This window comes from Prionailurus viverrinus, chromosome X (assembly GCF_022837055.1).
Source record: "Prionailurus viverrinus isolate Anna chromosome X, UM_Priviv_1.0, whole genome shotgun sequence".
NCBI lineage: Eukaryota > Metazoa > Chordata > Mammalia > Carnivora > Felidae > Prionailurus > Prionailurus viverrinus.
Window position 1 is genome coordinate 24,187,258 of NC_062579.1, and position 17,959 is coordinate 24,205,216.

The 17,959-nt window shown below is 39.1% G+C and overlaps 1 protein-coding gene across 13 annotated transcripts in view; it reads right to left on the reverse strand.

Annotated features, from left to right (window-relative positions):
- The window catches only part of DMD (dystrophin), a 2,022,811-nt gene that overhangs the window by 625,793 nt on the left and 1,379,059 nt on the right, over nucleotides 1–17,959 (reverse strand). For all 13 annotated transcript variants that reach the window (XM_047843142.1, XM_047843144.1, XM_047843153.1 and 10 more), the window contains one exon: nucleotides 4,852–5,084. In XM_047843142.1, the coding sequence (XP_047699098.1) occupies nucleotides 4,852–5,084 (233 nt within the window). The remainder of the gene's footprint in view (nucleotides 1–4,851; nucleotides 5,085–17,959) is intronic.

A 17,959-nucleotide genomic window follows, 5' to 3' on the forward strand; every position in this document is an offset into this window, starting at 1 on the left:
AAGGAGAGAAAGAATCCCAAGCAGTCTCTGCACTGTCAGCACAGAGCCCAATGAGGGGCTTGATCCCAGGAACCATGAGATCCCAGGAATCGTGAGGTCATGATCGGACACTCAACAGACTGAGCCACCCAGGTGCCCCAAGTTGCTTAATTTTTTAAATGGCTACATTTTATAATCTTTTTCAAAATTTATAGTTGTCATTTTAACTTCCATTTTTTGCTTAATATAATTCACTTAGTAAAAATTACTATTATTTCAAAATAGTGACAGCACATTTTTTCTAAACTGAGAAATTAACTTAATGGTAAAGGAGAACAGAAGCTTCATCTCAAGTATATAATTTTGAATTCAAGGTCTAGAACTATGAAAAGCTAACTTGCCCAAATTTCTGGTCCTTATTACCTTTCTGGGAACAATATTTCAATCACTGTATGTCTAAGGTTTGACCTGAACTTCCTAAGTTCAAAACTAAGTTCTCCTAGGTTCATAAAATGTTGTTACAACCTCTCACCTAATTTGCTGCAATTAAAATCCCAAATTCCAATCTCAGTCAAAAATGAAGCTATTATATCACATTTCATTCACATTATTCATCAAGCAATCAACACTTATTGAGAGCCAGCTACTGTTGGTGCAAGGGTCAAACTTAAATTTAAGGTTCTGAGGCATGAAGAGTCTTTATTTCAGGTCTCCACAGAGGAAAGTTCAAACAGATAAACATATTGCTTCGATTATGATCATCACCTCCAAGTCCCCTTTATTTGCCCCATCCTTCATCCTGTTCTACATATTCAGGGGACATTTATTGCTCATTGGCTGCTCAGTATCTTTTTCCTTTTCTATTTGCAAAAGACCCCAACTTCTTTGAAGGGGAATAATTTCTCCCTCACTGTGAGGGGTTTTGGAAGGAGTTGGTTTTAAAGCAAAGTTCCCTGCTCTCCTCTAGCTAAGAGTTGGGTTTGTGACCCAGTCAAGGTCAACTGGATTCCCTTCTCCAGGATTATGCAGTATGCAGAAAAAAGAGTCACAAAGACACTCGAGCAGTTTCTACAGACCAGATGCCCAGGCATGCTCAGTATCTTGTCTTTTCCTAAGCCTTTTTCCACTGACTCCATGCCAGTTCCAGCACATTGACTTTCTGCTTGATTCAATCAGAGGATGTTTTCTGTTGCTTACATCCAGAGAACCCTATTGATATTCAACTAAACTACACTTGATGATTTTACTTCTTTATTTAAAATCCTTTCAGCGTTGCCACTGCCTGCAGGCTATAATCAAAACCCCTTGTTCTAGCAAGGAAAGATCCCTATTTTTTAGACCCATCCCTCTCTATGCAACCACATCAATTTCTTCCCCACCTCCTTAATTTCAGCCATTTGGAATCGTAATTTATATAACACACTACTCTGTTTTCCGCCTCAGTGAAAAGTGTGGCTTGTTTCTTCTGCCAGGATTACCTTTCCCTTTTTATTTACCTGATTAACGCCAGCTTGTTCTTTAATACCTGCCTTGAATGTTATGCTCTTCAAGAAGCTTTTCCTGACAAGAGAAGCTCTTTTCTCTTCCCTGGCTTAGTCAGATGTCCTCTTCCTGAAGTAAGTCCCTAGAGCATCTCCCAGCCATGCCCAAGGGGGCAGAAAACTATGGTGGTTAAGGGTGGGGGCACTGGAACCAGACTGCTTGAGTTCAAATTCTACTGCTATCTCTTTACTACTTGGCTTTGAGCAGGTTATTTAACCTCAATATGCTTTATTATCAATCTCACAGCGTTGTTGTGAGCATTAGCTAATACACGTGAAGTACTTAAAAGCGACTAGCATATGACTAGTGTTAAATACGTGCTAGGTATTATCCAGAAATTTATTTCTACCATAGTGCTATTTTTGCTCTCTTTCCTTCACCTACTTTAATCTGGGCATTCCTATCTCGCCCAACTCTGTATTTCCCAGGCACTTAGTAGTAGCTCAATAAAAATGCGTTACATGTATATATGAACAAATTAGCACTGATAGTGTTTTGTAGTTTATAAAGTCCTTTTGGAATATTACCTCATTTCTCACACCTCAAGTATTAAATTAAGGATTGTTTTATTTACAGTTTTACAAAGAGAAAAATGTTCCTTGATATTATAATAAATACCTCCCCAAACCTATCTTTTTCTTGTTCGTGTACACACACATGCACATACACACACTCACACTTGTTTAATGTTTACTTAGGGTCATTTTACTGGCCAGTTAGTGATTTAAAGCTATAAATTATTTTTTTATTATAGAAATTATTTTTTATCAATTATTTTGCATTATTTTTTTTAATACGAGGGGAAGAAGCAGGAAAAGCACTCTACTATTGAGCAAGGGAAGAGAATAATATATATAATATTTATATCTATCTATATAGACATGATATATGTGATATCTCTATCGTGTGTGTGTGTGTGTGTGTGTGTGTGTGTGTGTGTATTTAAAAATTCCTGGCTTTCTGTGACCCTAGGCACAGCATTTGAGCTTTTCCTCTGAATTAATTTTGCATCTATATTTAAAGATTATCATTCTGAAGAGGCATCAAATTAGTGGTCATTTCTGAAAAAGACAAACTTAGTTTTGTGAAGACTACTGAGCAGGTCGATTCTAAAGAGATCCTAAAGGCGAGGATCACAAACTCTTCACAAGGGAGTGGGGACTTCCTCTTCCAATCTAACACCTAGTGGCTTTTACAGGCCATAACATCAATGGCAGAATGGCCTGTAGATGTGGCAATGAGGTCTTATTTTCATGTAGTATTATTATTTGACAGTCTGCATAATACAAATTCTGTGAGCAGGCAGATTTATAAGCTAATATTAATTACTAACATTAGTTGAGGACTTTTAGTAAGGAAGGCAGGATAGGAAGCATTTTCCATGCACTACCTAATTCAATCCTCATGACAACTTATAATGCAGACATAGTATCATTATCCACGTTGTACAGATAAACTCAGGTTCAGGGAGGTTGGATAACATACCAAAGGTCACAAAACCATAGTAGAAGGGTCAAGATTTGAAACCAGACAATCTAACTCCAAGGGCCTTGCTTTAAACATTATAACACGTTGTTTCTTCTGGTTAGTAATACCTCTTGAAGTATTGGTAGAACTCAACATGATACTGTGAAAGAACATCTCTCTTATTTCTGTATCTATCAGCACCCTGAAATTGGAAATGCATAGCACTGTGTCTGGCTTAGACTATGTATATAAAAACATATATGCCACTGAATGGTAGCCACACTTACATGGGTACTGGCAAGCAGTGTGTGTAGTTAAAATGTTTAGGCTTAGGAACCAAACAGACTTGGATTTGAATTTTTGCTCTGCTACTTACTAGGAGCATAACATCTCAAAGGCTCATGCTGAAGAATGTATCTACTAATACTTGTTATAAGGGAGTAGTAAAACATCGGGGCGCTGGGTGGCTCAGTCGGTGAAGCATCCGACTTCGGCTCAGGTCATGATCTCACAGTTTGTGAGTTCAAGCCCCGTGTCAGGCTCTGCGCTGACAGCTCAGAGCCTGGAGCCTGCTTCAGATTCTGTGTCTCCCTTTCTCTCTGCGCCTCCCCCTCTCGTGCTCTGTCTCTCTCTGTCTCTCAATAATAAATAAACATTAAAAAAAATTTAAAGGAGTAGTAAAACAAATTATACATATTTATATACTAGTTACGTGTCTTTATACACACACATATCCATCACTATATGCTGAATACGAATGTGAATCTGTGTGTCCTGTGCCCAGAAAAGGACAGAGACTGTGGAATTAGTTAAAAAAAAGTATTCACATCTTATCAAGTGAATAACTTTTACTAATTTTTTCTCATTCAAAGAAAACCAAAAGCAAAAGTAAAGTTTGGATAAGATCTTATTTCCTGGGTCTGTGTCCTAAGACCCAGAGAATTATTTGACCACAATCATGTTATTTGCAAGTAACAAAGAAATAACACTTAATTCAGGTGTCCTGAGTCTAAAATCAAGGTACTTTGGATGCAAATTGTTTACTAGCCAGTTTTTTTATTCCTCCTGAATTGCTGAAGTTCACTTTAAAAAAAAATGTCTGCCTTACTCCTTTTTTCAAAAAGTGGCTGTGTACTAACTAAATATCTTCAAAGAAATGTATGACTTCTGTAGAAAAGATTTGGCAATCACTTACCAGTGAAATAACTACAGCAAATAAACACTTCAAAATGATTTTTCTTCTTCGTTCAGAAATATAAAAGATACATAGTGCATTTGTTCTAGCTAAGTCAACCAGATTTATATCAATGGATTCCTATGTTTCTAACTGATGTCGTGATTTTGCAGAATGGATTCCAAGAGGCTGAGAAATGCAATCTTTGTATTAAGAACATATTTATTTGACTATGGCATTGTATAAATTCCAGTATTAACATCTAAAGTATTGAAATATTATGTTTGGTACTCTTCTTTTCTAAAAAAATTATAACTTTCACTTATACTTATGATGGCTGAAAGCTTCCAAAACAAACAGTTTCAATGTAAAGAGCTCAGTTGAACTACTTATTAAATACATTTTTTGAAATACTAGTTGTTAAGTGAATTTCATTAAGCCAATTATACTTGTCAAGTTTATGGTTTTTTCCTTGTATCATTCCGTTCTAATTTATGGCTGTTTTAGAAAATGGCATTAACTTTTTTTCTGGATCATCCTCAGGCTGAACAGAGTAGAGACAGTGTGTGGCTGACAGAGAAAAGCTGCCTGAAACCTGGTGGGAAAAGGGTCTGGGAGAGTGAAGTGACATGTGGAAATTTTTCCCTTGAAATCACAAATTCAACCAGGCTTTCGTTTTTTCCCCATACCTTCTGCTTGATGATCATTTCGTTGATGTCTTCAAGATCACCCACCATCACCCTCTGTGATTTTATAACTCGATCCAGCAGAGACAGCCAGTCGGTAAGTTCTGTCCAAGCTCGGTTGAAATCTGCCAGAGCAGGCACCTCCAACAGCAAGGAAGATGGCATTTCTAGTTTGGAGATGGCAGTTTCCTTGGTAACCACGGGTTGTGTCACCAGAGTAACAGTCTGACTAGGAGCTAATTTTTTTTTTTCAAAAAGAAAAAAAAGGAAAGAAAAGAAAAATTAGAAACACAAGCAAAGAAGCCAATTTCAATAACAATAGAACAAGCTTAATTAAAGCACAACAATTTGAGCCGAAGTATTATTTATGACATAACATATTTTTTCCCAGCAATGTGAATACTTTTCACAGGATTACATGATAGGATAATTTAGAGACTCAAACTTTTCATTAACGTACATTGAACAATCGTTCAAAATGATTTTGCTTATTCTCATGGCTGGACAGTTAACTTAATTTCAATAGTCCTCAAATAACAATTCTATAGACTGTGGAATTAGTTTAAAAAAAGTATTCACGGGGCGCCTGGGTGACTCGGTCAGTTAAGCGTCCGACTTCAGCTCAGGTCATGATCTCACGGTCCGTGGGTTCGACCCCCGCGTCGGGCTCTGTGCTGACAGCTCAGAGCCTGGAGCCTGTTTCAGATTCTGTGTCTCCCTCTCTCTGTGACCCTCCCCCGTTCATGCTCTGTCTCTCTCTGTCTCAAAAATAAATAAACGTTAAAAAAAAATTAAAAAAAAAGTATTCACATCTTACCAAGTGAATAACTTTGACTTATTTTTTTCTCATTCAAAGAAAAACAAAAGCAAAAGTAAAGTTGGGATAAGATCTTATTTCCTTGAACGGGAAGTAAATTACTTTGGAGGTGGTGAAAATCTAGCGAAATCAAAGCCAATTAATTTGGGAACAGCTTGTCGTATTTTTTTTCCCTGTTCTTTCAGACTGGTCATAACATGACTGGCAGCGGAGAAAACCCAAGCTACATTATTTTTGGTAAATCAGACCTAATAGAATTTTTTTCTCTGCGATTCTTTACCAGAACACTGTGGTCTGGGCAAGGAGATCATCATTACTACCAATTTACACAAGGTGAAACCAAAATGTGGGAAAGTTAAAAAACTTCTCCAGAATCAAAATCTACTAAATTAGATGGAAGTTTCCAAACAACCTATATTTTAAGAATGAAGGCTCTGAGTTGAGTGATTAAAAGAGAATTCACAAAAATACAGGTAGCCCGGTTAAAAATCTGCCAAGGACTTGAATAGACATTTCTCAAAAGAAGACCTATGATTGGCCAACAAGCACAGCAAAAGCTGCTCAACATCACTCATTATCAGGGAAATGGAAATCAAAACCACAGTGAAGTATCACCTCACACTAGAGTTTCATCAGGCGGAACAAAAACAGAAACCATTAGCTGCAATGTAAATGACGCAGTATTAAGTAGTCATAAAATGTAGATTCTTCTGTACTGAATTTATAATACTTGATATTGGTAGAGAACTTTCAGCCGTGTAAACGTGTCTTTTCAGTAATTTTTCTACTTGGAGTGGAGTAGTGTGGAGCGCTATTGTATAAGATGGCACATGATAATGGTTAAAATCCAAAGGCGGACTCAATGGCTCATATATGAAAAGTATATAAAACAGTGCCAGAAAATAACAGCATTATCAGCACAGTTTCTGACACTGGCAGGTAATAATGTTAGGTATTACTATTTTCATCAACACTTGATAAAAAAGAGACATAGAGATGAACAAATACAGTGAGAAGTTGGAGATAAGGGGTAGAAATATGTGAAATATTTGGGAAAACCTCAAAGGTTTGTATGTGGCTCTGTATTTACTAAAGGGGGCTGAGCTTGCTGGTGTGAACTGATATTAAACACCCACAAACAGCCACACAGCGGGGGGATGGAAGCTAACTGATGAGGGGTACAGAAGGCCTCATCGAGTTTAAAGTCGGTAGCCTCTGAAGCCCACTACATCCAGGAGACCGGCAGCAGAGAAATAGCGGATGACATAGTTTAAAGGGACGCTTTGAGAGAAAGCTGCAAATGACAACACCTCAACATGAGACCTGAGAATCATGGACAAGAAGGGACAAGTGGGCCATGTGGGCATTCCATTCTAAGGTAGCCATAAATCAATTTTCATGTACTTCAAAAGTTGTCTTTTTGTTAGAGAAGATGATGAGGGAGACTGGAGGGACGTCTCCTGTGTCTCCAGCTTTTCAGGGACAACAAGAATTTCCTACAGATGGAAGAAATAATCTTGAACCAGGCAGAAAGAAAGACAAAAAAAATGTAGGCTGTCAGAATCAAAACTAATGTCAAGACATAATGACTGAAAAACAATTATACTGAGTGGAAAAAGAAATTGTTTCTTGAATCTATCTTGCTACTCTCAGGCTCTTTCTAGAAAGAGTGACATATAATCTGCAGCAGAAATAGCATCTTGTGATCCAACACTCTAGTAGGAAGCATGGGGTCCAAGAAGATCTAAAAATCTTAAACGGGTTTCCAAGAGATGAGGCGAATCCCTGAAGAGGATGCACGGGTGAGGATGAAATAAAAAAGCTAAATTAAAACATTACTGTGGGAGCTAACTGCTGAATGCCTAGCTGACTAGAAAAGATGGACAATTTGTTCTGAAAATAGATACACAACAGATACTGAGGTAACATACAGTACTTTGGGATGGTTTCAAGGTTCTGGGAAGTGTCAGACAATGTTTTTTTGTTTTTGTTTTTTTTAACTTGACTTATTGAAAATCTAACCCTCAAAAGAGCAGGAAGGACATTTGTTTCTTTCTAGATTTACTTTTGGCCAACAAAGAAGTGCTCAAGGAAGTGGAAATGGTCATGTCCTATGAAATCTCCATACAGTGAAAGATGAGAATACAGACAATTATCAGATTTCTCAACTGTTTTGAAAAAAAAAAAAAAGTCTACTGAAAAGAAAGGCTGGGGGCCAGAGACTTGAACAACAGAGAATGATTCAAGATGATGAAAAAGTACAGACAAATGACATTGGGATGATAATATCACAAAGTTCTCTAATGAGGGGTAAAAAAAGAAGTAACACCAAGTACAAAGTCAGCTGAAGCAGATTTAGAGGAAGGTTGAAAGGTCAGCAACATAGCCATGTGTGTGCCAGCCATGGGCAGATGATCTCATTTATGGACCAGTTGGGCCCTTCCTTGCTGCTCTGCTCTCCCCCAGCACTCAACATCTGAAAACTCTACCAGAGCGGGAAAGGGAGGGGAAATTGGGTCCCCCATGTTCATGCCTCTAGCTCCTGTACTTTGACAGGTCCTGGAATACAGTAGGTGCTCAAATGATGTCCTCTGAATAAATGAATGAATCTAAAGACACAAATCCATGCACATTAAGCTTTTCAGTAAACTCAGGGGCCTTCTACCTGTGGGGAGCTCTAAAAGACAACAACAACCTTGAAGGATGGTTTCTCGAAGACTAGAACACAGAATGTTCCTAGGCTCTCACTCTTAACTATTCCCAGAACAAGAAAATTAGAGCCACTGCTTGGGGTAGACAATGGGAGGTCAAATATTAAAGAGAGAAAATAGAACCAATCAATTTTTTTGTTCCCCAGTTTTCTATCAAGGTGGGGGCGGATAAAAGGCAGGAAAGAACACAGGATCAAGAAGCAAAGTGTAAAACAAACTACCTAGGGCCAGACTGTTGGATTTAAATCCTCACTCTGCCATTTCTTAGCTGCTAACCCTAGGCAGGTTACTTAAGCTTTCTGAATGTCAATTTACTGCTCTGTAAAATAGCAATTATAATAGTACTTCTCTCACAGACAGCTGGCATTAACATTTCCTAGATATACAAACTTGGATGTGATTACAGGCATTTTGAGGCAAGGGATTTTATCATGCTTGATAAACTGAACTTTTGTGAGCCTCAGAATATTCACCTACATAATGGGAAAGAGAGCACCAATCTCATGAAATTGTTCTAAGTATTTTATGAATTGATATATGTAAGTCATCTCCTAGCATTCTTCTGACAGGAGGTGCCCTGTGGGTATGTGTTTTCTTCTCCTTTTCATTTTGCTGCTCAAACAATGTTTACTGGCTCCTGACTTTCTAAATTAGCATGCCATTCTGGACTCTGGGCTCTTTGAACTAGAATTCACACACCAGCCTCTTCTTCCTCCATTCTTCCCTTCCTCCACCCCAGTCTCTATTCAGTATTCTCCAATGAGCACTGGCCATTCCACACTTTTGTGCCTTTCTCTGAAAACTCTCCTCTCCCTTCCCGAGATGAATATTCCATTTCCTTTTCCAATCACAACTCTAGATTTCTGTGATTTATGAAGAACCAGGATAAGCCAATAGCCAAAACGTCCCCATGAGGCACAGAATTACACTATTCTTTGGGGTCTTAAACAGTTTCAAGTCTTCAACATTTCACTACTTAAATCTAATCATCAGTAAGAAGAACAAAATCTTTTATCTCCATTAGGTTTTTGTTTGTTTGTTTGCTTAGTCGCTAGAGGGTAGTAATTGATAGTAACTGAGAGCTGGATTCTAAACTCAGATACTCTGGGTCGCCAAGAGTAGGGAAATAAGTGCTATAACATAAAGTTGAAAGAGGCTAATTTCCATCTAGTTCACATTTTATTAGGGCCAATTCTATCTAGAACACTATTTGAAATATTTCACTTTTCCTAAAAAAGACTTGCCTCTAGATCCATGCATACGTGCGCGCACACACACACACACACACACACACACATATTTTATTTAAAAAAATTTTTTTTTCAACGTTTTTTATTTATTTTTGAGACAGAGAGAGACAGAGCATGAACGGGGGAGGGGCAGAGAGAGAGGGAGACACAGAATCGGAAACAGGCTCCAGGCTCTGAGCCATCAGCCCAGAGCCTGATGCGGGGCTCGAACTCACGGACCGTGAGATCGTGACCTGGCTGAAGTCGGACGCTTAACCGACTGCGCCACCCAGGCGCCCCAATATACACATATTTTATTAAGCAAGATGTTTCGAAGGAGAAATTTTGGGGTCCTGAGAACGTCTTATTTTATGATGCATATCATATTGATTCATACTACATTTTTAGGTGTCATTACTTTTATCTAAAAAGAAAAAAAAATGAAGTTTCTTCTTTTCCACTATCATGCTACTTGAAACATAAGCAAATCACTTCATTAGGTAAAGTATGGGCTGGTCAGATCTGCAACGGGGCGGTTCCAAGTGGTTTTTCCCAGACTGAGCAACAGAATCTTGACTCTAAGGGTCAGGCAGGGATATTAAGTCTTCCCAGAGTTTTCCAATAACTCCAGAATTTAAAAGATAGAAAGAGAATTTGTTGAGAGTTCTCTTAACTCATAATCCTGATCAGGTAAGGAGTTAGGACACATAAATGACTATACAGAATCTTAGACCCAAACTTGTGGGATGAGTTTCCAGGTTCTTCCTAAGAAGCATGGCAAATGGCTTCCCCTCTAGCCAGCACGTGCCCCATTTAGTGCCCCACAGTCTGATATGCTTGCCTGGATGTCCACCCCTTGGCTTGAGTCACCGTCTAGGGTCACAAGGAGTTGGCCTGGGAATGGCTGCTTGAGATCCCAGCCTCCCGAACCACAATGAAGACCAAGGTTATTCTTCTCAAGTACATTGATTGGGGGAAGTATCTTTTCCAGGAGAGTGTCACAACAGAAAAATAATTACAATGATGTCACACTATTAACTGTCTTTCCAGCAACAGATTCTGTTGTCTTTCCCACTCTGCCAGTCAATGCTAGAACCACATGTATTAATTACAATGTGTATAATTAAGCCGAATAGATACACACATCATATACGTGTGTATACATATCTGTATAGATAGATGTACACACAACACACAGAGCTCGTACAGTCTGACTACTGATGACTACAGCATAATGTTTTTCTCATGCATTCATTAGAAAATTAAAAATCTCTACTAAAAACTGTGTTTTCTTTCCATAGTTAAGCAGACAGAAAGTCAAGCTCAAAGGAACGGAAAGGAATTGAGTTTGGCACACTGGGATAGTAGCATGAATAACAGTAGGTGTATTGCAAACCACAGCTTTTCTCTGAGTATTTTGTTAATTAAAAGGTGTTGGCTTCAGGAGGGAACTCTCATTTTTTTTCAGAAGTGTTTGAAGAACATTTCTCTAGTCTAAAAATTTAATTGGTTTCAAGGGTACATGATTAGTCAGACTAACAGCTTTACTTAGAGCTTTAAAGGAGCTACTAAATCTTTTAAAAAACACATACACAATGTGTTTGGCATACTTCCTTTGAAGTATTCACACGTGGTTTTTCTGTAATTCACAGGTCTCTCTTTGGTTGATAAGAAAGCAAGAAGCACATATTCTCTTCCTTGCTTTGTTGTATGAATGTGGGTAATGTTTTTGTTTTCTTTACTTTTATATGTGAAAAGTCAGTCAACCAACTAAATGACAAACTATTGGGTGCACGCCAGCAAAAAATATCTAAAAGTACCATTCTGTACATGTGGTCAAAATGCATTAGTGTTTAATACTGTCAGTTATAGGAACGATTGTTTAGCTATGTCCGTATCACCAAGAGATAAAATAATGGGCTCCATGTAAACAACATTGGGGAATACTTTTCTTTTTGAATATTTGAAAGTCTGGCAGGTGGCTTAATGAAATATGTAAGAGTTAGAGAGTATATTTTAACAAAGTTACAGATCACGTATGGACTCAAAAAGAATAGCTATTACGCAGTGGGTGAGAAAAAAAACTTACTTTTCCCCTCTAAATATTTGTTACCTGTAGGTACACGTGGAAAATTAGAAACAAATGTTACAAATCCATAAACATCTACTTTTGTCTATATTCTTTCTTATCATTCTAAAGAGGAAATTAGGGGGGCGCCTGGGTGGCTCAGTCGGTTGGGCGACCGACTTCGGCTCAGGTCATGATCTCGCGGTCCGTGAGTTCGAGCCCCGCGTCGGGCTCTGTGCTGACAGCTCAGAGCCTCGAGCCTGTTTCGGATTCTGTGTCTCCCTCTCTCTCTGACCTTCCCCCATTCATGCTCCGTCTCTCTCTGTCTCTAAAATGAATAAATGTTAAAAAAAATTTTTTTTAAATAAAATTAAAAAAAATAAAGAGGAAATTAGGGGCGCCTGGGGGGCTCAGTCACTTCAATGTCTGACTCTTGATCTTGGCTCAGGTCATGATCTCACAGTTCGTGAGTTTGAGCCCTGGATCAGGTTCTGGGTCGACAGCGCGGAGCCTGCTTGGGATTCTCTGTCTCTCCTTCTCTCTTTGCCCCTCCCTGTGCGTGTGCTCTCTTTTTCTCTCTCAAAAATAATAAATGCATAAATGCATAAATAAATGTTAAAAATAAAAATATAAAGAGGAAATCAAATATGCGACTCAACTGGCATCAATTATTTACATTTTCACACAATAAGGGTTTGTGCTAGAGAATCAGAACTCAAGGATTCATGTTAACCACCTGTATTTCTGAATTTAAGGAAGAAGAATGTTAGGTGTGAGAGCCACAGACTTTTAAAGCTCAGTGATGCTACTTTATCACTTTTTGGCTGATTCTTTCCTGCTACAAAGAATATAATCCAAATAAGAAATATTTGCTGCTACTGTAAGGAAGAGAGATTACCACCCACACTCTGATTACTACCATTTACTCAGGGTTTCTTACATGCCAGGCAAGGTTATTTATAAGCCCTGTATTATTTAATTTTTGGTGAACAATATCCAGGATAGGCATTATTCTCATTTTACAGAAAGGTAATACTTGCCTAAGATCTCACATTAACAAGTGACAATCCCAAGACAAATGACTAACCACTACACATATTTCTAAAAATGATGTTATCATCAGACACTTTTTCTACGTGTTCCATCCAATATGCAAAAATGATTAATTACTCGAATACTTGTGACTCCAAGAGCTATGGTTTACAGCATATAGTACCTACAAAATACATCAAATATCCATTCCAGCGAGAGAGAAATCACCTTGAACTAGCCATCAAAACATGGATTAGAGCAACGAAGCGCATCTGGCTTCCTCCCACGAGTTACATACAACTCTCGAGGAACGCCTCCAATCTGACTTCACCCAAATATGTACTCTTCTTTCAGTAATTTGAAGACAGAAATCACCTTGCCTTTTCTTTTTTTTCCTCAGCTTGCATCTTCTAAGTCCCATTATATGAATTCTTCCGATATGCATGCCGTAAAAAGCCAGGTTTCACAACCTCAGCGCTAATGACATTTTGGTGCGGATAATTCTTTGGCGTATGTTGTTGTCCCATGCACTGTGGGGTGTTTATCAATATCCTTGGCCAGAGCACCTCCCCAGTTGTGATAATCAATCGTGTTTCCAGACATTATTGAATGTCCCCTGAGGGGAGGAATGTGCCTCTGTTTGAAAAAACTGATAAAAAGCTTTTAAAATTCTTCTCTCCCTCAGTCTCTATTCTCCCTCCCTACTGTGTGTGTGTGTGTGTGGGGGGGGTTCATATACTTGTTTAGTATTTGTACTGGACATCCTCTATGCCTATCCAAGTTTGAATCCTCTTATACCTCAGAAGTATAGTTAAGTGCAATTGTTAAGGACTTCTTTCACCCACATGAAATAGGGCAGACGCTGAAGAAACAGTGAACATCCGAAGCTATAGCTGACAAGGAATACCGAATAATATTACACAGGAAAGATTTTGATGGTACAAATAAAAGAGTCTCTGGTAGAGAATAAACGTCCACAAATTATTTTCTTTCTTATACCTAGCGCCTTGTAATGAGATATTCTAGATCCTCTCAACAGGAGCTATAGTATATTTCTTTACTACTTGAATACGGATTGGCCGAATTGTTCTGGCCAACAAAATATTCATTTTTTTAAGTTTGTTTATTTATTCTGAGAGAGAGAGAGAGAGAGAGAGAGAGAGAGCGAGCATGAACTGGGGAAGGGCAGAGAGGGAGAATCCCAAGTAGGCTCTGTGTTGCCAGCACAGCATCGGACACGGGGCCCGAACTCACTAACTGTGAGATCATGACCTGAGCTGAAACCAGGAGTCGGACACTTAACTGACTGAGCCACCCAGGTGCCCCTGGCCGACAAAATATTCATAAACATGATACAAGCCAAGGCTTGAGAAATGCTTGGACATTGGGCTAGGCTTGGTTACCCTTTCACCACTACGTGAACTATGCTGGCTCACTAAATAATGAAAGGCAAGTGACCATGTCATGCCCATTGCTTCGTCCAATAACTAACAAATGCCAGGTACGTGAGTGAGACCATCAACTACCAGCTGAGCATGAATCTATAAATGAGCCCACGTGAGACCAGTAAAACAAGCATCAAGATAATCCAGGCCCAAAGGAGATCCAAGGATTCATGAGTGAAATACAGGATTTTTGCTTTAAACCACTAACTTCGGGGGTAGCTTGTTATACGGCAGGAGATAACTGATACAGCATCCACTCTGCCTATTAAAGATGTGTATCCAAAACAGGACTTCAAATGCTCTGCCCATTGCTACAAAAATCAAACAAATGCTGATGCAGTGAAGAGAACACAGCTAAGAAATGGTCTTCAGGTTAACGTGTGAAAGACAGAGAATTGGAGATACACACAGAAATTCGACGATGTCTGTAAATGAGGCAGCCAGCATTTTGCTCTTACGATACTCGAAAGGCAATGCCTTTAGTAAAAATTCACCGTTAGTGCACATTTACCTTTGCCAATGAACAAAGTAGACAATGTAATGAAGACAGTCACAAAACAGGTAGCACAGTGCAGAAGACAAGGGAAGGAAACCCAGATCAGATCATAATAAAGAAGATGCTATTCATAAAGGTTGATCATCAATTCCAAAACTGATATCAGAACAAAACCCATCTCTGCATTTGGGTATAACCAGCTAGGGAACATCGTATATGGAGTACTACAGAGCTCTCATTGCAGGAAACATACTGCTTTTTTACCCCAAATTGTTGCGCTTTAAAAAATTCCTGAACTAAAGAATCCAATCTGTTGTTCGTTTTAACAGAATTGCTCCTACCTAAATATTACAGATAGGATTTTATAGCCAAGCATGAGCAAAAGCAGGTCAACAGCACCCTACACAACTCAATCTAAAGGAGTCTCTTATTTGGGGGGGGGGGGAATTACATTTTTGCTCTAAATAGCACAATAACTAGCAATGAGTTTTTAATGTTGTTACGCACGTGCCAGACCTTCATAAGCCTCACTCACAAGATGAGGTCACCAAAACCAGTGCCATGTGTGACACAGAGTAGAGTCCCGATCAACATTTGCTGCTGTTGTTATCAAGATTAGAAAGAGGGTACAATGTACTAAGCAGTTCCTTACGGAGAACACTAAGGGATGGATGTTTCCTTAATATATATATTAGAGAAAGACAGAGACAAAAAGATGGAGGGAGGTGGGAAGAGGCAGATTGATTCATCAAAGTTAATAATTTATTAATGATTTTTTGTGTTTCATTTTTTAAAATATAATTTATTGTCAAATTGGTTTCCATACAACACCCAGGGCTCATCCCAACAGGTGCCCTCCTCAATGCCCATCACCCATTTCCCCCTCTCCCCCACCCCCCATCAACCCTCAGTTTGTTCTCTGTATTTAAGAGTCTCTTGTGGTTTGCCGCCTTCCCTCTCTGTTTGCAACTATTTTTCCCCTCCTCTACCCCCTGGTCTTCTGTTAATTTTTTCAAGATCCACATATAAGTGAAAACATAGGATATCTGTCCTTTTCTGACTGACTTATTTCAATCAGCATTATACCTTCCAGTCTGATCCATGTTGTTGCAAATGGCATGATTTCATTCTTTCTCACAGCCAAGTAGTATTCCATTGTGTATATAAACCGTGTCTTCTTTATCCATTCATCAGTTGATGGACATTTAGACGCTTTCCCTAATTTAGCTATTGTTGAAAGCGCAAACTCCACACCCGAAAAACAAATAATCCAGCGAAGAAATGGGCAGAAGACATGAATAGACACTTTTCCAAAGAAGACATCCAGATGGTCAACAGACACATGAAAAGATGCTCAACGTGTATTTATTTTTGAGAGAGAGAGGGAGCACAAGCTGGGAAGAAGCAGAGACAGAGAGGGGACAGAAGATCCGAAGCAGGCTCTGCGCTGACAGCAGTGAGCCCAGTGTGGGGCTTGAAGTCATGAACCATGAGATGATGATCTGAGCCAAAGGTTAATGCTTAAATGACTGAGCCACCCAGGCACCCCAGAGGCTTTTTTTAAAATGTTTTATTTATTTTTTTTATTTAATTTGAGAGGGAAACAGGGAGAGAGTGAGTGGGAGAAAGGCAGGGGGAGAGAGAGAGAGACAGAGAAAGGAGAGGAGAGGAGAGGAGAGGAGAGGAGAGGAGAGAAGGGAAAGGAAGGGAAGGGAAGAGAAGAGAAGAAAAGAGAAGAGAGAATCTCAAGCAGGCTCCATGCTGCCAGTGCAAAGCCCAATACACGGCTTGATCTCACGACTATGAGCTCAAGACCAAGTTCATATCAGGAGTCAGATGCTTAACTAACTGAGCCACCCAGGCACCCCGATTCATCAAAATTTTAATCTAGAGTTTCATCAGGCAGAACAAAAACAGAAACCATTAGCTGCAATGTAAATGAAGCAGTATTAAGTAGTCATAAAATGTAGATTCTTCTGTACTGAATTTATAATACTTAATATTGGTAGAGAACTTTCAGCCGTGTAAAAGTGTCTTTTCAGTAATTTTCTCTGTTGATTCTTTACCACAAAAGAAGACCTATGATTTGCCAACAAGCACAGGAAAAGCTGCTCACCATCACTCATTAACAGGGAAACGGAAATCAAAACCACAATGAAGTATCGCCTCACACCTGTTCGGATGGCCGCTATCAGAGAGAGAGAGAGAGCAAGAGAGCACAAGAGTGAGAGAGAAAATAAGTGTCGGTAGGGATGTGGAGACACTCCAACTTCTCTTGCTGTTGGTGTGAATGCAAACTGGTGCGGCTGCTGTGGAAAACAGTAGGGAGGTTCCTCAAAAAATTCAAAACAGAAATACCACATGACCCACTTGTGAAGACACATATCTGAAAGAATTGAAAAAACAGGATCCCAAAGAGAGAAATTATTTGGATAATCTTAAGTTCATTACCGCATCATACACAACAGCCAAGAGTTAGAAACAACCTAAATGCCCACTGACGGACGACTGGAGAAAACAACGACATGAACTCATATACTGCAATATTATTCAGACTTAGAAGAAGAAAGTCCTGTCACTTACTATCGAGTTTGTTTTTACAAGATGAACAATTGCTAGAGATCTTTTGCATAACAAAGTGCATATAGTTAACGCCACTGTACTGTATTCTTTAAAATGGGTAAGTGAGTACATTTTGTGTTATGTGTTTTTTGCCACAATGTTAAAAAGTGAAATCCACGAACCAGGCAGAGTATGAACATTTTTCTTTCCCGTCTGGGTTAAGGAGGGTTAAAAGAGATTTTGAATACCAAAATAAAGACCATCTTATAAATAACGCTAGTTCTGATATATTAAGGTCCGGTGGAAAATGACCAATTCATATTTCTCCTCATCATTGCTCCTTTGTATCTTCTTTATAACTTTTGTGGGGCAATCAGAATATGCCAAAACCTACCTGGAGTGGATACTATAATGCTCCCCTGAGGTTCTCTCCTGGAGGAGATGGACCCCAGACACTATTAGTAATGACGGCTAAGGGATTACAGCTGCATCCCTCCTTGAGGCTGGCTCTTAGCACATGGCTACCAAGTTCCAGCCCACCTACTGCAATTGAAGACAACCCTGAAAGAATGAACCCAGTTCCAAGGCTTCCTTTCAGATGGCTTTCAGATCCCTTCTGCCCAATACTGCCCCTTTCACTTTCTTGCTGGCAGATCTACCAAGAATACCTTCCAGTCAACCTCGTGTACGCAACTTTTGTTCTCAGAGACTGCTTTCCAAGGAATCCAACCTAACATACAATTCCTTTGGT